Genomic DNA, 25,091 nt, shown 5'->3' on the forward strand with positions numbered 1-25,091 from the left:
CATAGGATACGAACAGACAGTTTTCAGAAGAAAAAAATCAAAGATGTCTATTGTTGTTGTTCAGCCCTTTCAGTCAAGGCCAACACTTCATGATCCCAGAGGCCAGGTTTGAACTCAACACAATGCCTCTGCCTGACTTCAGGCCTGGCATTTTGTCTGCTGCATCTCCTAGCTATCATATAAACTATCTACAGTCATATGAAAAAATGCTCTAAATCATTATTGAGTACAGAAATGCAAATTAAAACAAATCTGAGATGCCACCTCATAACATCCATAAATGACATATGCTGGAGGGGATGATGAAAAACAGGCACACTAATAAATGTCAGTGGAAGTGTGAATTGATCCAACCATTCTGGAGAACAATTTGGAACTATGCCTAAAGGGCTATATAACTCTGCATACCCTTTCACCTAGCAATATCACTACTAGGTCTATACCCTGAAGAGAACAAAGAAAAAGGGAAAGAACCTGTATGTACAAAAATATTTATAGTAGTTCTTCTGTGGTGGTAAAGAATTGGAAACTGAGTCATCAATTAGGTAATGACTGAACAAGTTATGGCATATAATTGTGATGGAGTACTATTGTGTTATAAGAAATGATGAAGAGGGTAGTTTCAGAAAAAAACAGCATGGAAGATCTATATGAACTGATGAAAAAGGGAAGTAAGAAGAACCATGAGATCATTATGCATAGTAACAGCAATGTTGTAATGATGATCAATTGTGAAAAACTTGGCTACTCTGATTAATATAATGATCCAAGACAATTCCAAATGACTCATGATGAAAAAATGTTATCTACCTCCAAAGAAAGAACTGATGAACTATGAGTGCAAACTGAAATATAATTTTCTCACTTCATTTTTTTTTTGCTTTGTTGTGATATGGATAATATGGAAATATGTTTTGCATGATTTTACATGTATAATTTATTGATATTATTTTGGTTGCCTTCTCAGTGGGTGGGGGAGGGGTGGGAGGGAGGGAATTTGAAACTGAAAATTTAAAAAGAAAAGAATGTGAAAAATAATATATTTTTTAAAAATAGAAAAAAGATGATTCAACATGTGAGCCTTAACTCATAAAAACTACCAATCAGAATGATTATTCAATTTACAAAAGGCTTTGATCCAGGTTTCCTTTAAATATGAGCTCCTGAAAAGTTATTTGTATAATTTATTTTTATAAAATAAATTCTATTTCCCCATTGACATTTATCATCATTCTGAAGAAGTATTTATATGCAAAGTGTAACAGATAACACAAATAAAAATTCATTCTTCCTGGAATGGTATGTCGGTAAGAAGCAGGCATTTCAAGTTCAATCCTTTTCCCTTAACTAATGCTTTTAGGAAAGGGCAGAAACTTCAATTCCAAATATAAGGATCACTTATAGTACTAGTATCAAAATTTACTGACATCTCAGAACACTTGCTTGGCATATCTCTGGTTGGATACCTGAAGCTAGAAGGGGCATTAAGAAACTTAAGTCACTGCTTACAGTGTTCACTGAGAAGTAGGAAGACTTGCTACCCATCAAAACAATGAGGAAATTCTGATGATACACACAAAAGTAACCTTGTCCCATAACCACCTTTCAGTTACTCTAAACATTTATAAATCAAGATATCCTGGCACAGAAAATTCATTACAAAGCTATATTGTCCTATTTGTAGAATTAAATCTCCACACAGCACATCTTCATAAAGAAGGGCTCAACTGTAATTTAACAGTGTGATAAGGTGGAAGGATGCATAAAAACATGATTTAAAGTATTAGGAATAATGGGTAAACAATGGTAAATAAGAAATTGGGATTAACTATCTCTGAAATATTAATGTCATTTAAAAATCAAGAATAAAATATACTTCACAAAAAGTATGTAGTCTTGTGTAATTTTACATACATATTTATTATATAAAGTGAGATATATTGTATATACCATACATATATGCATATATGTGTGTATATACCATAAATATTTTGAAAACATTTAAAATGGCTCTTTATAGCTTTATATTTGAAATAGTCTCTTTATAATAAGCCTTGGTTGACACTTGAGAATTCTTTTAATTGGCTATCAAAACTTACAATAAAATGAAAGGAAAGCTCAGAGCCTTTAGAAAATATATCAAAATTGCCCTTAACTTTTTCTTTCCCTCAGTAGAACTTTTATAATACCAGATGTGATATTGTGTGACCTTGAATAAATCACTTTACCATTGCAGGCCTCTGTCTACTCAAGTACAGGAGAGGACAGCCCTGGTTGACCAATAAGATACCTTCCACCCCAACATTCTATGATTCTGTAGGTATGGCTTTCTAAATCTGACAGGCCAGACTCAGGAATTTTGAAGAGGTTACCTTTCACAGTCAATGAGTATAATACAGCTGCCAACTAATTTAAACTAAACCAATTATCAACTGAGAGGAAACAATTCAATATCTATAATTATATGAAAGGAATTTTCTTGAAAAGCAGTAACTGTAGACATTCCAAACTATTTTACCCAAAACAAAAGTGTCTCTATAGGTCAGGCTTCTACCGGCTTCTACAAGCTTCAATAAGTGGCCTTTAAATATATATTAGACAAACATTATTTTTTTTAAAATAAGAGAACAAAAAAATACCTCACTAGAGAAATCTAAACAGTTTTAAAATGGGATATGAATCCACTTAATACTCTAAGTCAAAGAAGTTCACCAGTTACTAAGAGAGGAAAATTATCAATGCAATTACCAAAAAAGTAAAAACCCATGAAAATTCTTAAGTTCTTGAAAAGCATTAAAAACTACAGGTAAAAACTCACAAAAAAAAAACTATTCCAAAGAGAAGTGATAGGCAACAAAAATAGGCCTGAATGGTAAGTAACTTGTTTAAAAAGGTATAACCCTGGAGGACAAATGGTTTTGTTGAAATTCTTGTTTCAGTACTGGAATTGTACCATGTATGCATAATGGAGCTGAGAGTTCTGTCAAGGGAAAAGCTCTTCATACTTCATTTTGGGAAAAAAAAAGCAATTACCCTTCTACTTCCCTCATTCTTCCTTACTTTAAACATCTCAAGCAAGCCACCAAGAAAATACAGCCAAAAATCTCAGCCCAAAACACCAAACAATTCAGAAACCTGACAAGAAAAACATTTCCTTCTTTCCCTCTACTCTGACAGCTTTCTCTCAATTTGCTACAGAAATGCTGGCTACCAGTTCTGTTTTACTTGTAAATTCTTTAAACTGAGAATGGTATTTCTGGTTATGTATGCATCATCACACAATTCCCTTTAAACAATGCTTATTTGAAGGTCCATTTCCCATTATAATGGAACTTAACCTGTAAACTGCATCTGTATGAAATGAGGAATCAATTTTATTTGTTCCAGGACCCTTCGAAGGGCTAACATTTGTATTCCTGTAGAAGGTATACAGAGAAAGTTCCATCAGTAATCACACATTGGTGTCCTCTCCTGCTTAGCAACAAATACCATGCACTGGCAACATGGGGAGAGTATGAGGATGAATCACTGAAAGTCACTGGTTGTAATTAACTGTTCTGTAAGTACTATAACATCTGGCTTCAGCATTAAAAGCAGAAACTGTATTAGCTCTGTCAGGAAGACATGTGGATAAAAGACTGCCCTATCTTGCATATGTGAGGGTAGTTTAAAAGGGAAACACACTGTTATCAAAAGCAATAAATATACTCTGCTATGTTAGAAGAGCAAAGGTCACAAGAAAATGCTTCTGTCTGAGGAAAAGAGGCCAATTACTTAAATAAAAGTCAGAGCATTATAGGTGGTCCAGGCTTTCTGCAAAAGATATATTCCAAATAAATTATACAGGAGTCAAATTTTTCAAAACAATTATTCCCAGTCCTTGGACTGGAATGTGTCATGATCATGCCCCTAGAAACCTCATCACCAGGAAACTAATCATCCTGTGAAACTACACCAGGTATGGTACTCACACCTGGTTAGAATCCTCAGTACCTCTGCCACTCTGATTCCAGGGCTGAAGGGTGGCACAAAGAACTCCTCCCAAAGCCTCCAGTGCCCAGGCCAGCCATCTTTTCATTTCCTACCAGCTGTACTCCTTGGACTGGACTCTACCAGGTGTCCTTGCTGGGTATCTTCTCCCTACCCGCCTTTCGTCTTCCCCATTAGATTTTAAGTTCCTCAAGGGAGAGGACTTAGCAGTACCTGGCACACAGAAGACCCTTAATAAATGTTTGTTTATTGACTGGTTTTAAAAGCATTGAGGGAGTTTACCACTTAGAGAACTCTGTAGAATTTTTCCATAGAGCAAAATAATTTATCTTTTATTTAGTTCCTATAGCTAGAGTTTTACAAACTCAATTTTTTAAAGTCAGTCACACCTCTAATTTCAAGTTATCTCAGAATGAAAAATGGAATTATACAAAATTCCTAACCTTGTCAGAGTCTACAAAGTGCGTAGCAATTCCTCCTTTTTGTACATCTCTACCTTTCAATCTGAATCCTGTGAGTGCAAGGAGGTAACCAAGTTTTCCTGGAAGCCGTGGTAGAAAATAACCTCCACCCACATCAGGGAAAAGTCCTGAAATTTAAGAAAATTTTTAAAAATGAAAAGCAGTAGGACTGGTTCAAATGAAACAGATGAGGAGCACTCATCCACATGATTAAATATTATACTTTAATCAGTGCTATAAGTCACAGTAGAGTTAAACTGGAAATGATTAAAATATCTATGTATGATAGCTACAGAATTAAATCTCATTAGATTGAACAAATGCAACATATGAAATTAAATTTAACTATTAGTTCACACATGAAAACACACACATATACAGGATTTTTCATGAGATAAATAAGAAGGCACACAATTCCAAACTCTAAATTTGTTAGTTGTGGTCTATTTCCAAACCACAGATCTGACTGACCATGCTACTCTCCTTCTCAAGAAACTCCAGTGGCTCCCAAATAGCTCTAGAATAAGACCTCCAACTCCTTGGTTTAGAATTTAAAGCCCTCAACCTGGCTCCACCTAACCTTTGCTGTCTAACCCAACTAGCCTACTTGCTATCCCCTGGAAAGTACATTCAGTCTCTTATCTCTGTGCCCTTGCCCAAGCTATCCTGCACCAAGCACTCCTTTCTCAATGCTGCCTCTCAAGACCTCTCACTGAAACAACTTTGCGTATACTTTGCATATATTGTATTTGTGTATATTTTGTATTGACTTACTGATGTTCATGTTATTTACTCCCAATGGAATGCAAATTACTTGAGGGCAGGGATTCCCCTTTTGTATTTGTATCTCAGCACCTAGCATAATGCTTGGCATCCAATAGGTGCTTATTTTATTAAATACATGGTCAATGAATGAATGAGTATGAAAATGCAAAAACTGAGTTTGTGTATCAACAGTGGACAGAGTAAAAGAAGTAAGGAAGACCTAATTTCAAATCCCAGGTGAGTCATTTAACCTCTGACTCAGTAAAATGGGCGTAATGATAGCATCTATCCCGCAGAGATGTTATAAGGATCAAATGAGATGATAAATGTAAAACTATTTTAAACCTTACAGTGTTATATAAATGTTTAAAAAATTCCAAAATTCCATCATTAATTTTTATATATTATTTACAAATTGGTGTTAAAATGGTTCATTGTGGCTTCCTTATTTACATTTAACCAAGTCTTTATACTTCACATTTTCCATAACTCAATTACAATCTAAAAAAAAAATCTCTTGGCCATTGCCCAGTAATAAATTGAAATAGCCCACTTGCAAATTATGCTAGTGATCACTGTAAGCACTTGTTTTGTGGTGCTTAGTTATACAATGAATAAATCAGGGTTCATTAGCTTTGTATAACTATCACCATGTCCTCATTCAGGAGACTCATAGTAAGCATGTTTGTAAGCACTCAAATGATTTTTGGCTATCTCTGTATGATAGTTTTAAATGTACATGGACAAATACGAACTGACTTAAAAATCTCTGACTCTTTCAGGTTGGCAGATATTGATTGCTCCAAACAGTTACAAAATTTGATATTCACATTCATTGTTTTTTTTAACACAGCAAACTAAGGTAAAATAAGTTATCTTATATCAAACAGTACTTATTCACAAATGAAATTATTACATTGGTTAGATAGTAGAGATCAAATATGAGAATCTCAAAAGGTGAAAAGAACTTGTGAGAACACTTAGTCCAAAATGAAATGAGCATTATATGCAACAACAGCCATAAGTCTTCAGTCAAGTTAAATAAATAATTCTCATAACATCCAGCATATCATACTTCAATATATATCCAACTACAGTAAGTCCAGAGTATGCAACATTTAAATTATCAGTTATTTAATTATCAGTTATATTTCTTCCAGGTAGCTGTAACTGATTACATGTTCATCATAATGGCTCTTAGACATCGCAAAGCCCTAAAGTAACATTGACTCAGATTAACAAAGCCTTAAAGTTTACAAGCTGATTTCCTCACAACAGCAAGGTGAGGTAGGTAACATAAGTGTTAGTATTCCATTTTACAGATTTACAAACTGAAGTTAGTTAAGTATCAAGTTGCAATTCAAACCCAAATCTCCTAACTTCAAGCCTAGTACAATTTTTACTAACCAATACAGAGTGGGTAGCAAATTTGATTTATACAAAAATCAAATGAACTTCATTATAACTTTATGCTAATTGTACTGTTTTCTAAATCTCTGAATATTGACAATGTACGTCAGTTTTACATGGCAACTCTTTACTACCCAGAATATTTGAACAACCAGAAGACCAAGTTCTTCAAATATTTTGTATAATTCAAGGACCAAGCTCTTCATCTACTTGTTCCTGAATTCTGTGCCTGACAATGAAAAGCTGTCCTCCTTTTAATTCATAACAATGTTTACTACTAATAATCTTTTATCTTAGATGTTTAGCAGTATATTTGTGCCTGAATACCATTAAGATTTACTTTATTGTCTGCACAAATTATGTATTTAATCAGGAAACACAGGAAATCACTTAAATATTTTCATTTGGTTTTATTTTAAATCGTTTTCAACTCTTCTTTCATTTCTTCTACCTCACATAAGATTCCTGCCAATTATTTCAAAAATTTTCATGTAATTTGAAACACATTAAGACAAGGCAATATCAGAAGGTAAAACTGAGAATAATCCTTACCTATTGCTGTTTCTGGCATAGCAAAAAGCGTTTTCTCTGTAGCCACTCGGAAATGCCCATGAACTGAGATACCAACACCCTGAAAAAAAGCACAAAATATTATTATGCTTTAAAATGAATCATATTAAAAACAAAAACAACTAAGAACACATGATTATATTAATAAGTTCAGAAAAATCTTTGAAAAATCCAGTATTCATTTATGCTAAAACTATTATTATAGCTATTCTCTTATGATAGAACCTCCACAAAAAGCATAGCATAGAAAGGTCTTACGATCTAAAAATATTTTTCTAAATATTCAGGCTAGCAATACTTGGCAATGGAAAAATAGTGGAAACTTTTCTCATTAATATAGAAATAGACAACAATGCCTTTGCTTTGCTATTTATAAAATAAAATATTATTTGACTTATTCCTAGAAATATTAGTTACAGTAACAAGCCAAGGAAAAACAATTAAAGACATAAACACTGGCAAAATGAAACAAAACCATAGCTATTTCCAGAAAAGATAGTTTAATTATAAAGCCCTAGAGAATCAGCAAAGAAACTGAGACAACAGCTTCAATAAATTAGCAAGATATGAACTATATCCACAAAAATTATCAACATTTCTAGAAAGCAATAATAAAAGACAAGAGGGAATTATATTAAAAGAAATCTGATTCAAAACAGGCATAAATTACATAAAATATCTGGAAATTAATCTACTAAGACACTCAAAAACCATAAAAACACCCTTTGCAGAGCTAAAGGAAGGCATATAATTTTAGGGATATAATAACTTACTTAGGAGGCTAAGCTACTCCAAAATAAAAATGATAATACCTAAATTAACTTACAGATTTAGTGCTATGCCAATCAAAACTACAAACGGGTTACTTTATAGAATTAGAAAAATAACAAAATTCATATTGAGGAGGGAAAGGTTTAGATTCTCAAGGGAAATAATTTTTAAAAATAGGAATTAAGTGGGCCTATAACTTCTAGCCCTTATCCTATATTATAAAGCAGTAATTATCAAATCTATTTGGTACAAATTAAATAACATTAAAGTAGATACGCAGAACTAGATAAATTATCAGAAATAAGTGAACTTAATAGCTCTGTAGTCTATAAAGCCAAGGACAAAATACTTAGAAAAGGACTCTGTTTGAGAAGAACTTATAGAAAAACTGCAAATCAGTTAACCAAAAAATAGATTTAGACAAGCATCTTATATGATACACAACACTAAATTTCAAATGTACACTCACCATAAAAATAAAAGTTTACAGAAGGAAATGGAAAAAGGTACTTTTATAACTATAGCTAGGAAGAGAATTCTTAATCCAACAATGGATAGAGGAGTTCATAAAGATAGAATAAATAATTTTGATTACATGAACCTGAACAGCTTTCACATGAACAAAATCAATGTAGCAAGTAAGGAGTGAAAGGGGAAAATATTTAGGATAAAAAGAAGTTTGTTGCTTATGGAACAGACATCCCAAGGGCATAGTGGAAGGGATGGGTAGCATTTGTTTTGGGGAAGGAGGGATGGAAATAAGGAATTGAGTAGTGGAGGATAGAGAACAGGGTTTGGATAATGACCTACAGTGTTTCAGAATTACTGGAATATACAGGAGATGCTCAGTTCCTATATAAAAAATAGTCCCATTAAGTCCAAATTTGGCATTTTTGCTAGATGAGTCCTCCTCTCATCAATCCTTGGGCTAGATCTCAAAGATTTCTTCTGAAGGTCATTCAGCTCCTCAGGGCATTGATGCTGAACTGGCTGCAAAGCCAGGATGCTGGGAGGCCAGGAAGTCTGGAAGCTTGTTCTCCTGACCGAAACTCATAAGGTTAGAGTCTACAAACCCCTTCCTAAAAATAGAAAATAACGAAAGGTACGGCACCAGGACCAAGGCCCATTTTCACAGAGGCACATGTAGCCTCATCTCCAATCAGGCCCAGTATCTCTCCCATTATTGCACTGTCTCTCAGATGCTCATCAGCAAAGCAGTCAAATCAAGACTGTGTAGCCAAAGAAAATGAGGACCGCAGATTCGGTTACTAATTCTTTTTTGAATACCTCTGCAACCAATTGAAGAATAATGTTTTTAAATCCATAAGATAAAATATATAGGAAAGGAATATATATTATATATGGTTAAAAGTACTTTTTAAAAGTTCACAGACCCCAATAACTCCTGACTTAAGATATCTTCAATCAAGTACACCAAGGAACAGATTGGCATATGATTCAATCAAGCAAGCATTCACTAAGCGCCTACTACATTCCAGGAACTACACTAAGCATTTGGGGATATAAAAACAAAGAGAAACAGTCCTTTCTTTCAAGGAGCTTATATCCTAATGGAGAAGGCAGCACAGACATACAGAAGTACACACAGAACATATATATATATATATATATATATATATATATATATATATATATATACACATACATGTATATGTATGTATATATATATGTATGTATATATACAAATAAAACGAATACAGAGCAGTTTGAGGAAGGCGGGTACTAGTAGCTGATGGGATCAGGAAAGGCTTCATGTAGAAGACGAACTGAGCTCGGAATGAATCGAAGGATTCTAAGAGGTAAAAGTGAGAAGGGAGAACATTCCAGACTCAGGCAAATGGAATACCAAGTGTTTTGCGGAAGAACAGGAAGGAGGGCAATATGGCTGGAATTTGGGTGCATAGAGGAAAGTAATGGGTAAGAAGACTGGAAATCTAGGAAGGGGTAGGTTGTGAAGAGCTTTAAATGCCTAATAGAGAATAACTTACCATACTACATGAGTAATCTACCCAGCAGCTGGATGGGAGGTGTCACAGGAATCAGGGCTGTAGCCTTAATCCATCTAGGATGGATAGAGGAACTTTATTCAATAGAATGCTCTGCTGTATATTTACCTGCTAAATTATCTCTGTAGTGTGTTTGGGGTGGGTAGCAATGGAAGAGAAGCTCTTGCAACAGGGTTTCCATGCATATAATCACCAAACTGTTACCTTCTATACCATTACTAAACCTAGAAACTGATATGTCTCTCTCACACACACACACACCCCCACACCATACCATATTTGGGGCTACTTCACTTGTGATCTGGTCATAGAAAAAAAGGTGTTATTAATTGCTTTTTTTTTAAAGTGATGACAATAGCCAATAAAACAGCCAGTGTGTCAACTGTACAAAATCAGTATTCACCTCCCAAAAGGTCATATGCCTACATATAAGCACATATGTTCACTGAAAGCAAGATCACATGCAATGGCTCAAGTAGCAGCTTTATTATGGTACCAGAAAGCACTCAACAGTAAGCACTCTGTGTCAATTAGGAATACAGAGAGTACCTAGAAATTAAGCTCCTGTGTTCAGTGAAAAATGCAAATATTCGTTATTTCATGTAATAAAAGCACCAATATTAATCCTTAGGTTTTGATGCTTAAGGTTAACTAAAAAAACAAGCCTAACTTTGGAATCGCTGTCAGTCCCAGATACCACATTGCTGGCCTTTACACCTACTCATGGGCTGAGGAACAAAGCATCTCTCCTTCAACATTGTCAGCACCCTGTTACTAGCCCTCATCACTTCATACCTGGACTACTGAAATAGCCTGCTCGTTGATCTCCTTGCCAGCTGGGTGATTCAATGGACAGAATACCAGGTCAGTTCAAATTCTCCCTCAGACTAGCTGTGTGATCTTGAGCAAGTCACTTAACCTCTGCCTACCTCAGTTTCCTCAACTGTAAAATGGAGATAATAATAACACTTACTTCCCACAACTGTTGTGAGAATCAGATGGGATATGTGTTAAGTATTTAGTAAGTATCCGATACTTGGTAGGTATTTAATACATGCTTTTCTTTTTCCTTTATACTTTTCTCCTCGAGATTCCTCTTCAGTCTGTTCTCTCCTCAGCTGTCAAAGCAATTTTAATAAAGCAAAGGTCTGACCACATCACCCTCTCTACTCAGTAAACTCCATTGGTTCCTATCACTTTCAGTCGTCTTCTACCTTCAAATCCCAGCTAAAACCCCACATTCTATAGAATTCCCCCTTAATTCATCCCTAATTCCCAACCTCCCCCAATTCCAGTGTCTTCCCTCTTTTGATTTTTCCAATTCATCCTTTTATATAGTCTGACTGTACATGGTTGTTTGCATGCAGTCTTCCTCATTTGACTGTGAGCTCCTTGAGAGCAGAGACTGTCTTTTACCATTCTTTGTATCCCCGGTGCTTAGCACAGTGCCTGACACACAGTAGAAACTTAATAAATGTTTCCTGATGGACTGATATGCATACTACCAAATAAACTTTATACTTTACTCATAATCTGGGCAGTAGTCTTTATCCACTTGGTTTTTCCTCTGTGGATGGTCTGGCCAAACTCTTTTGAATGATTATAGATCTCTTCCAGGAAAAGAATTTCCATGTTCCAGTATTTGATGCAATCAGCACAAAGTTATCCAAAACCAGGAATATCTGGAAGCTCTCACTATCCACAGGGACTTGCTCTTCCACTTAAACTTTGTGCCATCACAATGATGATACTTTAGTTGTACACACTGTTATATGCTTCACCTGATATTTGTGTGTAGAGGGTCAATGAACAAATTTCTCTATGTTGTTATTATATGTTTCAAGGATTCTTGAGTGAGTTTTATGTACGGATGGGAGACATCTTTATTGGAACAAAGTCTTCAAAGGCAGAGTTTTATTCTATTGAATGTCTGTTTTGTTTTTTAAATAAGAAACCATCCTGTACTCTTTACATCTTTAAGTCAGTTGGTTGATAGTAAAGATATGCTTAGTGGTGTTATACAATTTCTGAAAGCTTGTCTACTCCCTACTAATATACTCATGGAAGATACTCTTTTTTCTTTTTCCTTCTTTCTCTTTTTTTTTTTTTTGGCAAGGCAATTGGGGTTAAGTGACTTATCCTGCTAGGAAGTGGCAAGTGCCTGAGGCCAAATTTGAACTCAGGTCCTCCTGACTCAAAGGCCAGTGCTCTATCTACTGAGCCACCTAGCTGCCTCCCCGCCCCCCTTTTTTTGGAAGATACTCTTGATGCATATGAAAATGATTCTCAGAGGACCAACCCTGACATACTGCGCTTCTTTCAGCAACCTAAAGGGGCAAGGACAATTCCAGGGGACTCACGATGGAGAATGCTATCTTCATTCAGAGAAAAAACTGAGAAGTTTGAATACAGACTGAGGCACACTACATGCTCGCCTTTTCTGCTTCTCTTTTGTTTTTGTTTTTGGGTTTTTTTTTTTTGGTTCTGTTTCTTCTTTCTCGTGATTCATTCCATTGGTCAAAATTCTTCTCCACGACTTGACTAGAGCATAAATTAATTCAATGCGAAGTTATACATGACAGTTATATGAGACTTCATGCCGTCTTGGGGAGGGAGGGGGGAGGGAGGGGAGAAAAACTGGAACTCAAAACTATGTAGAACCGTGTGTGGTAAACTAAAAATAAATAAAACACCTTTAAAAAAAAAAAAAAAGAAAATGATTCTCAGAAAAAAAAAATTTGTGGAGATGGAGGAGTAAGCCTTTAAGTCAACAGTTGTTCTTTGAGTGATCTTTTTTCAAAGTATGAGTTTTTTTAACATAGGAGATTTATTTTTACATCCATTTGGTGGATGCTCCTTCACATATATTATGAATTAATCCCTCAACACCCTCACAACTATGACCTTTTCACACAAGATGTCTGGCCTAATCTGGCTGCATTTCCCATCTTTGCTCTCTTTATTGTCACTGCTACCTCCTCTATAACACAACTCCTGTATTACAGTTGACTGTAAATGTGGCAGCTCTACCATCCTTGATGGTGAAAACAGCTCATTATTTAAAACAAAACAAAACTTTGTGGCTCTTTTCCAGTCTTCTGTTCGTTGTCCCATTTCTATCTTTAAATGACCTCAGGATAGCTTTGCTTTACTTGGTCTCTTACCAAGCTTTCTTTAAATTGGTTTTAACTTCTATTGCTTCTCTTTTAAGAGGCAATGGTGCTTATAACCTACAATAAAGAAATAACAGATCTTTTGGATATTAAAGTATTTCAATCACTCACCTTGCAGCTGACACCAAAGACCATGCCCTGGAAGAACTTGAACCCTAGGGTCCTGTACTTCTGGCTGGTGACTGCCTTTCTTGGAACGCTACCTTCAGGGAAGCCCCCAGTCATCCATCACTTCTCCCCCCTACCATCAAGCCACATCCTCCACAACCTGCACAATAATGTAATGGTAATTAAGATGGGACTTTTTTTTTTTACTGTTTTCTTTTTTAGAATGATAAAGTAATCAAGTGCCTTTGATTAAGTTTTGCTAGGTGAAAAGCCCTAGCTTTGGCCTAGCAAAGGCCCACACCCTTTTGCTAACTAGATGTGAAGCCCTAGACCCACACCCTTTTACTGATTAGGTGTGGAGCCCTCAGGACCTAAGAAGGGTATGTAAACTCAGAGGTTAGCATTTTGTTTGGGGTTCTCATTCACTGAAAGAGTATCATGTGATTTGACTAGACAAGCCTCTTCTAGCCATTGTTAAGAGCCCCCAGATTTGGAAAACCCAGATGTTGGTGCTTCTCTGGTAACTATGTATATTGTGATTTGGTTAGACAGAAATGTTGATCTGTTTATATTGTCTCTGTTTGTAATTTCTGTTTGTATTTGCTCTGACGTTCAGGGTGCTGGCTTTTCCCCCTGAACTATGTGAATGATATATGCATGTTGATTAAAGTGAGACTGTTAACCCCTTAAAGTTGCTTTCCTTAAAAAAGCAGATCAAAGAACCTGTGCTAATAGCCCTTCTGTGTGCTGGTGTTGTCGGTCTTTCATCCCCACAGCAGCTGCTAGCAACATTGTTGTTACAAATAACCATCTCCCTAACCATAATCTCCTTTTCCTGCTCCACTTTCCAGTTCTTAGAACCATGAACCATGACCAAATCAACTATGGATATCACCTATCAATCTATTCCCTTATGACACCAGTCACCATCCCTGTGATTTTTCAGGCCAAACTGCTTCTCCTTTGCCACCAATCTTCTGTGTACTGTTTCCCCCATTAGATTACAAACTCCTTAAGAGCTGGGACTATCTTTTGCCTCTTTTGGTATCTCCAGCACTTTGCATAGTGCCTGGCACGTAGTAGGCACTTTAATAAATGTTTATGGAATGAATGATTTGCTCTTTCCTTCCTTTCCATTTCTGACCTAAAAAGTGACCAAGGAAGAGAACATGGAAGCACTGGGTCCTGGTCTAGTGCAATCCATAATCATCTAATTAATCTTTGGGATCTTCTTGTTCATTAATTAAGAACAGGAACTTATTGTGTTAACCAGAAATCTGTCACAAAGTTAATTGAAACAGAGATCTAAAATTGCTCAGTTTCTTCTAAAATTCCTTACACTTCACCCCCCAATGGCATGAACTATTAGATCTTTTAATAAAGATAAAACCACATGATGGCACTACTTGCCATTTCAAAGCAGGAAAAAAATGAGAAGGGGAAAGGACACTGAGGCAAAAAAAAAAGCTTTCAATTTTTGTCATAATGTCTTGGTATGTTAAATACTCTAGTGATAATGGAGAATGAGAACATCAACTTACTTGGATTTAAGAAATGAAAAAAAATATCTGCCTCAAGATACATATTGAAGAGAAGTAAATATTTTCTATTATAGACTTCAAATAGGTAAAATGATTACCTACTTCAATGAAACTTCATTGATCTTTGAAAAAAGTAGACGAGACATTAAACAATTTGATCTTTGTTTTCCCTTCTACTACTGTTCTCTTACATTGGGAAAAAGTCAAAGGAAAAAACTGGTTATAGATTACATGGGACTATGCCTTCCCAATATATGCTGGGTGCTACAAAAATCAGTGATCCATGCATTATGGTCCATACTTTCCCCACCCCAACATCACTTCATAGGAGAAGCAGGAGAGAGTCTCTAAAGGCCCTACAGCCCTGGCTTTAGAGACCAGGAGCTTTATTTTCTTCATCTACCACCCACTACTCTTTACATTACAATAGGTAAAGAAAAGAAGCAAATCTAGCTAGCATTCACAGGAATTATTTTGATACCACAGCTGCTCTTCAGAGGCATGATACCTCTGAAAAGTTCAAATAACTGCTTCCAGTAGCATGGCTGAAGTAAAAGATAGAAAAGGTACAATATATTTTCACCAAAGATACCAAAATGTTGTAGGTTTGTACTTATTTTAAGAATAAGAGTTTTGTTTTAATTATGAGATTCAAGGTATCCATTGCAGCTAGAGGTCAATCACATTGGCTGAAAAATGTCAAGTGATGTGGCTTTCCTTTAAAAAAAAAAAGCTTAGAAAACTGAATATGGAGTTGAAAAGGACCTCAAAGACCACCTAATTCTATTTGCTCATTTCATAGAGAAAAACAATAATAAGTGTCAGCATTTATGTAGCACTTTAAGATTTGCAAAGCATTTTTTAGGGAAAGAAGAAAATTGAGGCCTAATGGGAGTGATGTATCTGAGTTCACAATCTACTTAGTTGTAGACTAGAACACCAGTTCTTCTCTCAAATTCTTATAAAATCATAATTCATTTTCCTGAATTTGCTAACCACAGTGTGTTAGAATGAGCTACTCAAATGACTAAATAAAATAATTTAGGTTTCCCAGTCTATTAAAGCTGGAGTGGGAAACTTCTCGCCCACAAACCAGATCCAGTCCTTAGCTTAATCTCATGTGATTTCTGCCAACTTTTATAAAATGAGGTATCTATTGGTTGTCCCTGCTGCCTGTAGTTAAGAGCAACAGAATTATACAAATATTGTAAAGATTCTATTTGCACAATTTATTCTCATCTGGCAATCTGAGAGAGAGAAGGCAACAGGCAGTTAGTGCCAAATAGGCTGAGGCTTCTAGGAGCTGATACAGGTGATCAGCTGAGAGCATTAGAAGTGCAGCTCCTGATCCCTGGATCTAGGCCAATGAAGAGCTAGGTTTTAACCAACGAAGAAGGTATAGAGGGGAAGAATCTCTGCCAAGATTAGATGCCAGAAAACTGGTTAGAGAGCCAAGTTTTTACATTAGCCTAAAAGTCATCAATAATGCACTTCTACATCACAAGGTTTGGAGAAAAACTCTATAAACCTGAAATCACTATATAAATGAGAGTTATTATTACTATTACACTACCCAACAGTTATACATGGCACACATGAAGGTACCTGAGTTTATACCTCAAAGCCCAAGAAAGCCTGCAAATTTCCAGTGGAAAGAATGACGATAAAGGAAGATAAGAAAGACAGCATGGCATAGTTGAAGGCCTTCCTTGGAGTCAAGGGCACTTGAGTTCGAATCCTGCCTCTGATTCATATTAGTTCTATGATAAGTCACTTAACGCCTCCAGTGGGCATCAGGCAATTACCCAGATAGATAAAACACTCATTAAGTGTTACTAGAGCTAGGCGCTGGCCTAAGCGGTGGGCACACAATAAAGTGTGAGCAAAAAAGACAGTCCCTACCCTCAGGGAGCTTACATTTTAAAAAAATACACGGGGCGAGAAGGGCAGTTATGAGTTATAAGCCTTTAAGTTATGAAGGCATCGCCAGTTTGCATGAGTGGTGGGAAGGTCTACATCAAGAGTTTCCCATACCAATGAAATTGAAGCAGAGAGAGGCAGAAATTAAGAAAGACAGACATAGAACAACACATAAAGCAGGCAGGGCGGAGGGGTGGTGCAGATAGACAAATTAACTTCTGCAATTGTTCCCAGAGACAATCACTTATATGACTGAAAATTAAAGGAAAAAAACGAAGAGGTGAACTGAACTGGCAGCAGCTAAGCGGTTGTCAGTAAGGTGGATTTTAGTGTGTGAAAAGTGGATTTTTGTTATTATTTCTTAGAGTTCGGTTTCCCAGGATCCATGGCCATAACAATCTTTGTTTCCCAGGTATTAGATATGAATTCTCAGGCTCATGGTTCAAAACATCTCCACCACGCTTGTGCAGCATTATATAAGGATAAATAATACAAACATGTATGCTGAAACTGTAAACATCCATTGCGACTGCACAGTGAGATACAGGGATGAGGTGATGTAAACTTGTGAGGCTACTGCTGGCAATATGCCTTCTTTGTCTCATGCCCTATAAAACAGGTGGTCAGAAGTTAGTGAGTTGGGGAAACTTTATGGTTGAATGCACAAGCTGGAATGTTGTGTACCTTGACTTGCCCCCATCAAGGCCTAGGAGGGGGGATTCTGTGTTTGCCGCAACTGGCCCCCATTGAGGCTTGAGGGGGTTTAGGGGAACCCTTTAGGGTTGAATGAACAAGTTGTACCTGTCTCGATTGACTCCATCGAGAAGTAGGTGTCGTTGCCCCGCCTCCTTGTAGGCCCCTGCGAGAAGGGTGACTAGAGAATGCTGTACGAGTTGTGCTTCCATTATCAGCAATACTGTGTTAGAGAAGACTAGACTTAGAATAAAGCTCATTATTAACCCCTTTGAAACTGTCTTTCCTGTCTGACAAGATCAAGGGTGAACCTGTTAGACTCAGTGAGGATGATATAATAGGGATCCAGACCCTTTATTAGGGGAAAAAGAAAATGCCATATCTGAAGTTCTAAACGATGCACATGATCCTTTTCCATTGAAAGTACAAATTTCCCTGACTGGGGAAGCAAATCAATAACTCATGGGGAAATGTTTCCCATGTTTCCTTGAGGCCTGTTGGAGCTAAGATCCAAAGTATTGGAAAAGGAATAGTCTAAATTAGAATTTGAACTCTGAACAACAGAACACAAAAAGGGGTATTTTAAATATGGAACTGAATGTCCATTTTCTATGGCCCTTTTTTAAGTATGTAAATAAATTATACATATTATTGCTAAAAAAAAAAAAGGAGTGAACCTGTCAGAGGCTGGAATCTGAAACCTCCAGTGCCCCCTCCGTCTAACAATGGTGCAATGGATAGAACCCAGGTTAGACTCAAGAAGACTTGAATCCAAAATCTGAGACTGGCCAAGGCACTTAACCTCTAATTGCCTCCATTTCCTCAACTATAAAATCACAGAAACAGAAATAGCCATAGCGTGCCCCATTCCCTTGCTCTAATTTCTTGTAGCCTTGAGAAGCAACCTTAAAATGCTTCAAGATACTAATATAATGATTGAGCTCCTAAATTGTATTAAAGGAGTAGGTAAAATAGCAAGCTGACATAATTATATTTCCACAAGATAATTACTAACTTTAAGCTGTACACCCATTATGTGCAATTATTTGACTTTTTTTTTGAGAAACACTCCCTTTTTTACAACACAGTTTTCTAACGTATCCTTTTAATGCTTTTAGTGTTAAATGAAGAGATGGCACATTAAGAATTCTTTTTTCTTCTATAATAAAGTACTGGTTTGTTCTTTAATTGCCTCAGATGATAATGAAACTTGACAGCTTATGACAAAGAAAGAAGCAATTCTATAAACTAAATCAGAACTAAGGTTTAGAGGACCTTTTAAATTCAGTCAAAGATGCTGCCATGAACGTAGACTTTATTTTAATAATTAACCTAGGCAGTACACAAGCATCCAGGGGATACAGTGCATAGAGTATTATAATCAAGAAGACTTGAGCTCAATTCTGCCCCAGACAGTTGCCATCTGTGTGACCCTGGGCAAATCACTTAATCCCTCTCTACTTCAGTTTGCTCATCCATAAATGGGTAGGAGCAGGTTCCTGGCATCGTTGCTGTGAAAGTCAAATGAGATAACATTTGTAAAGCACTTTGAAAACCTTAAAGCACCATGTTAATGCTAGCCATTATTATATTTACATTAGACTTTACAATCATTGAAGTCATTCACCTCGAGGAGATGGTCCATCCCATTTTTCAGAAAAGGTAAACAAGAAAATTGCATATGGTCACATAATGATAACAATAAGAAATCATCATCATCATCATCATCATCTGGATATAGCATTGATTGATAAAACCTGAAGAACAACATTTTTACCTGATATCACCATACAAATAAATATTCATGCAATTTCCAAGCTAGATAGAATGCTATGCTTTCAAAACAGAGATCTTAAAAAAGAGATCAAAATCATGTAGAAACAAGATGAGGTACACATCATCCCCACTGTCTTATTACTTGAATTGTAGCGAGGGTGCTTTTTGTGAGCCTATTTTTATTTAACTACAAAAAGCGATTATTTTATCCACCTGCACAACAGCCAGCAGAACATTAAATATAAAACAACAGTGATTGTTCCAAGACCATTTCTACCTGCACTCCATTGAAAGAGATTAGAAACTTACCAATATAATAACATGCCAGTTCTACCACAGCTAATTTATAATTTTAACGCCACATGTCAATCAAATTATCAAAGGTATACTTTATAGAACTTGATAAGGTAATTAAATTCATTTGGAAAAAGAAAAGGGCAAGAATATCAAGGGAAATGATGAAAGGAGGCTGGGATAGAAGAGAAATAGCATCACCAGATTTCAAATTACATTTAAAGCATCAGTCATCAAGGCTATCTGGCATTGGTTAAAAAAACAGAGAGGCAGAACAATGGAACAGACTGGACAAAGGAGAATCACAAACAACAGAACTCAATAACCCAGTGTGCGGCAAACTAGAAAACATAAATTACTTAGGAAAGAACTCTCTATCTGACTAAAAAAAAACTACTGGGAAAACTGTAAAACAATGTGGCAGAAATTAGGTTTAGACCAGTATCTTATACCATATTCCACAATATTCTAAATGAATACATGACCTTGATATTAAAGATCACACTATTAAAAATATTATAAAAATCAGAAGAAAAGCAGATCACAAACCTCTTACAGAAAGGACAGAGAGAATTCCAAAATAAAATAGATAACTACAATTACATGAAACTGAAAAGCTTTTGCAGACAAAATGCATTTGGAATAAAAAGGGGAAAAAATCTGTTTCAAATTTCTCTGAAGAGGATTTGATATCCAAGATACATAAACAATTAAAAGAGAGAAAGAGAGACAGACACACATATACGTGTATGGATACACACAAGTGTGTGTGTGTATGTATTATACATACACACATGACCAAAAACCATTCCCCAAAAGATAAGTGTTCAAAGGACATGAATTAATGGTTCTTTAAAGAATAATTGACAGCTATTAACAACCACACGAAAGAATGCTCCAAATCACTAATAAGAGAAATGCAAATGAAAACTTCACCTTCCCCTGCAAATTGGCAAAAATGACAAAAGGTGGCAATAATCAATGCAGGAGGGGTCCTGGGAAGCTAAGCACTGGTGCTTATTATAGCATATGTTATCAGAGGCAGCAAGGTGGCACACCGAATACAGCACTGGGCCTAGAGGAGTCAGGCAGACTTGAGTTCAAATCCAATCAGATATTTACCAGCTGTGCAGCCTCAGATCAATCATTTAACCATTCTGCCCTCACTTTTCTTATCTATAAAATGGTGACAATTAATAGCACCTACTCCCTGGGACTGTTGTAAGGATCAAATGAGATAATATTTATAAAGCATTTAGCACAGTCCTGGCACACAGTAGGTGCTATATAAAGGCTACTACTGTTATTCTTGTTATTATTACTATCATTAGTACATTATTGATGGAGCTATGAATTGATACAGCCATTTTGGAATGCAATTTGGAATAATGCAAAGAAAAGAACTAAAATGTCCATGCTATCTGATCCAGAAAAAGAAGGGAGAGAAAAGGGAAAGAGCTCAAGGCAGCAGAGGAGACTGGAGAGCAGGGGAACAAGAGATGAGGAAAGGAGTCTCAGGGTGCCACTGGGAAAGTGAGGGGAGCAGGAAGGAAGGGCAGCAGCCACAGCGTCTTGCTGCTCTTATTCCCCAGGATTCCATTCCTGGGCTTTTAATCCAAGAAGACCATTGATAAGAAGAAAATCTCCATATACACCAAAATAGCTATAGCAGCACTTTTTGTGACCGCAAAGAACTGGCCACAAAATAGACGCCCATCAATTGGGGAATGGCTAAACAAATGCGGTACATGAAAATAATGGGATACTACTGTGCCCTCTACAGTCTTTGACATGGTTGACCACTCTCCTCCTTGATATTCTCTAAGTTTTCAGGACACTATTCTCTCCTGGTTCTCCTCCTACCTATTTGACCCCTCCTTCTCTATTGCCTATGCTGGATCCTCCTACAGAACATGCCCTCTAACTGTGTCACTTAAAATTTTATCCCATGCCTTTTTAAAACTCTTCTCCTTCTCTGCCACTTCACTTGGGGATCTCATCAGTTCCCATGGATTTAATAACTTGTTTATGCTGTTGTTTGTCCTCCATTTTCAAAGAGGGCCAATGACATCCTTGGGTAATGTCTTGACTCGTGTGTGAATTAGATTTAGGTGAGGCAGAGTTGCAAGTCGTTAGCCTCACTCTCTTTCCAGAGTCATCAAAGTCCAGTGGCAAGACAAAAGTCAAGACAACTGGCCATGGCCCAAGATGCAGCTCCACAGTCCCTGCTTTAGCCGCCTTCATGGCCATTGGAACAAAATGTTCTCATCTACCCATTCCACTAGGGGAAGTCTTCACATGCTTGAGGTAGACACCCTCATAACGGTTTACAATCAACTCAGCCCATCAGCTGAGATGGTTTACTGGGATAGGGCCACTACACATGCTACAGCTTCTTAGAGCCACAAGTGAGAGTTGAGTGCCAGGTAGACACCAAAGGTGGATAAGCAGCCCTGAAAAGCACTCAGCAAGTCCTCACACCAGAGGTGCTTGTCCTCCTTGAAAACCTCATACAACCTGTCTTTATGCTGATGATTCTCAAATCTACCTATTCTGCCCCAATCTCTCTGCTGATCTCCAATTGCCTTTCGGACATCTCAACATATTTTGTAAAATGTAATATAACAAGAAATTACAAACCAAAATCAGTTTTACAAATCAATCTCAATTCTCGAAGACAGAATAAAATCTTGCATAGCCAAAATTAAGCTCTATGGCCCCATCTACTGGATCACTCACATTATCCTAATAGTAAACAACCTATTTCTAATTTTCATTAGGCCTTTCATTTATCTTTATCTTATTGATTCAAATCCAGGTTAAGATAAAAACAGAATTATATCTACAGTGAATTCCAAAATAGGTTCAGTATGCTTTTTCCTTGGAAAGATTAGTCCTCTCTCATATCACCAGTCTTCCTTCTTCAGAGGGAATAAATAAGAGATTTACATTAAATGATTATAGTTCAAAAATCCTGCTTAGGGAAAAAAAACCATGGACATTTTGATTAACAGAATGGTAGCACGTAAGTCAAAACTACATTTTTACAATCTAGCCCTTTAAGCTATTAAGCTCAACTGTTAGCTCATCAAGAGCAAGGGCTGCTTCTTTTTTCTTTGTATCTCTAAAGCCTCACATAGTGTCTGGCTCACAGTAGGGACTAAATAAATGCCTGCTGATTAATTAAAAGCATTAAGTTCCTTGAATTAGATTCTCAAATAAAATATGATAAAGTCTCCCAAAAATACATATTTAAGTTATATGTTAAAAAAAATTTATTACCAAACATCAAGGCCACCTAAGGAAGAATCAGGATAGGGCAAGTACTGGGCAAGTCAAACTACCACTTCCACCTTAACTACTACCTCCCCTCAGATCTCACTGGAGATAGTTCGGGAATAACAATACCTCCTTGATCCCTCACCCAGCTTCCAGCCTGGGCCTCACAGCCATCAGAGGGGTGCTCTGGCTTTGGAGAAGGAACCTAACAATTTCTTCACCACCACCACCACCACCACCACCACCACCACCACCACCACCACCAGCTGATCAACTGTTTTCAACAGGCAGGTAAAGCCCAGGTACCACCCCTCCCCCCCAGACCACCAGTCCTGCTTCCAACTCAGCCCCCACAGCCATCATCCCAGGAAGCAATTCTCACGCAGGTGCAGTCTGGTAACTGCACAAGTCCTAAAGACCAAAAAAAAATAATAATCATTTAGCACTGTCAAATGTCTCACTATCAAAAAGTAGTATGATTTTATCAGTGTAAATGACATTAAAGAAGCTGTATTACAATTTGCTTTGCTACTGCACCCTAAGGACCACAGGATCCTCCCATCTGACTTACCGCTAAAACCTCCTAGTCCTGACTAGCTTACATTTTTATCTGTATCATCAGTATTTAATACAATGCTATGAACACAGTAAATACCTAATGCTTTTCCTTTTTCATTCATTCAAACTCTTTACAACTGAGAGAGAGGGACTGCCTACACTGACTAAACCGCAGATTCTTGAAGAATTGAAGCATTGTTACCTCAATCTCAGAAGAATTAAAACTACAAGTGACAGAAAGGACACAATGTATGGTGCATGTGGGTAGGAAGTCTGTGACTTATTACAAATAATGATCTGCTTTCAAGAAATGGCATAAAAGATATCAAGGATAATGAAGTAACAACAGTTCTTCAGGAATATACCGTTACATATTAAATATTAAAAGAGGGCCTCCAGTTCGTTTGGCTTATCTTCGACGGGAGATTTTTAGAAATGGAGGACAAGAACTGCCCCGAATAAAAAGTCATGGAGGAATTAACGATCTTTTCAAAAGGAGAAAATACCTACATCAACCAACTGATTGATCATCATCAACATGGATTCTCTAAATCCAGACTTATAAATATCTTTCTAAAAGAAATTCAAGATAAAAAGGGAATGTCTGTTGTGTGCAAGTTGCTGTATTCAGTACTACTGGAGACTGAAAGATACACAAGGCAGCATCTTCCTATCAAGCACCTTAATTCACTTGCAATTTACAACGTGAATAAAAAGTTGTGGAATTAGATAAGGCAGACACAAGTAGAAAAAAATCATATGTCTACATATAAATAATGTAAGATTAAGTGTTAAATACAGACATTAAGAACTATAAGAATATGGTTAACAAGCAAGATGGCAAATTAGTCACTTTCCCTAAACCACTTCAACTCTCCAAAAAAGGGGAATTAAATACCAGATCTAGAGCACTTATAGTTAGATACACCAAAAAAAAAATCAGAACTCCCATGAGGTAAAATCCTTAATACAATTAATAGCAGAGAATGCTGATTCTTAAAGTGCTCACCCAGTACCTCTCTCCTACCAGCCTCCACCCACAGGAGCACAGACATATTGCAGGTTTCTGCAAGGGTCCATCAGGGGATAGCATATTTCTGCAGAGACTCTGCTGGAATACTTTCCCCCACAACTCCTCCTACCCCTCAAGGAGTGACAGACACTGACTCTGCACAATCAGGGGTGGCTGAAATGGAAGGGGGAGGGTGTTGGGGACTTAAAACGTGACGCTTTTTGACTGGAGCCCAGGCCTAGGTTAAGGACTACTAAAGCTGCAGAAATGCTGTTGAGAACTCTCTCCCCATCCTCCCCCTCAAAAAAAAACCCCAACAGATTCCAATTCAGCCCTGACATAGAAATAAAAGGAAACCCAAAGAAGGAATCATCAGAGTACCAGTGTATCCAGCTGTGCAGAGGACAATCCTATCCTCCCCTTCTCCAGGGTACTCTGGGCCAGGACCGAGGAACTCTATATCCTCCAATATAAGAAGGTTAAGGTAGCCTGGTTGTCTAGTCTGAGGGATTATTCTGAGTCAGGAAAGATTCAGGCTAGTTCAGAGGTTAAGGTCCAGGATCAAAATGAAATGAGTTATTCACAGACCATATAAGATTTAACAAAGAAAAGTTTACTTAATAGCAAGGAAAGGATATTCAGCAAAGAGGAAACAGACAGCCTTGACTTTATCAATAAATAGGAGAGTTCCTCAGTTCAGAGCATGGGGGGCAGGGGAAGTAAGATGTAGAGAGATTGGGAAA

General features: G+C 36.9%; 1 protein-coding gene across 1 annotated transcript in view; it reads right to left on the bottom strand.

Moving 5' to 3' along the window:
- HIBCH (3-hydroxyisobutyryl-CoA hydrolase) overlaps positions 1-25,091 on the bottom strand; it is a 105,849-nt gene that overhangs the window by 34,723 nt on the left and 46,035 nt on the right. The window contains exons 7-8 of the mRNA XM_036745573.1: positions 7,179-7,257; positions 4,434-4,579 (exon numbers count right to left, since the gene is read on the bottom strand). Coding sequence (XP_036601468.1) covers positions 4,434-4,579; positions 7,179-7,257 — 225 coding nt within the window. The remainder of the gene's footprint in view (positions 1-4,433; positions 4,580-7,178; positions 7,258-25,091) is intronic.

Source organism: Trichosurus vulpecula, chromosome 2 (assembly GCF_011100635.1).
Source record: "Trichosurus vulpecula isolate mTriVul1 chromosome 2, mTriVul1.pri, whole genome shotgun sequence".
NCBI classification, from domain to species: domain Eukaryota; kingdom Metazoa; phylum Chordata; class Mammalia; order Diprotodontia; family Phalangeridae; genus Trichosurus; species Trichosurus vulpecula.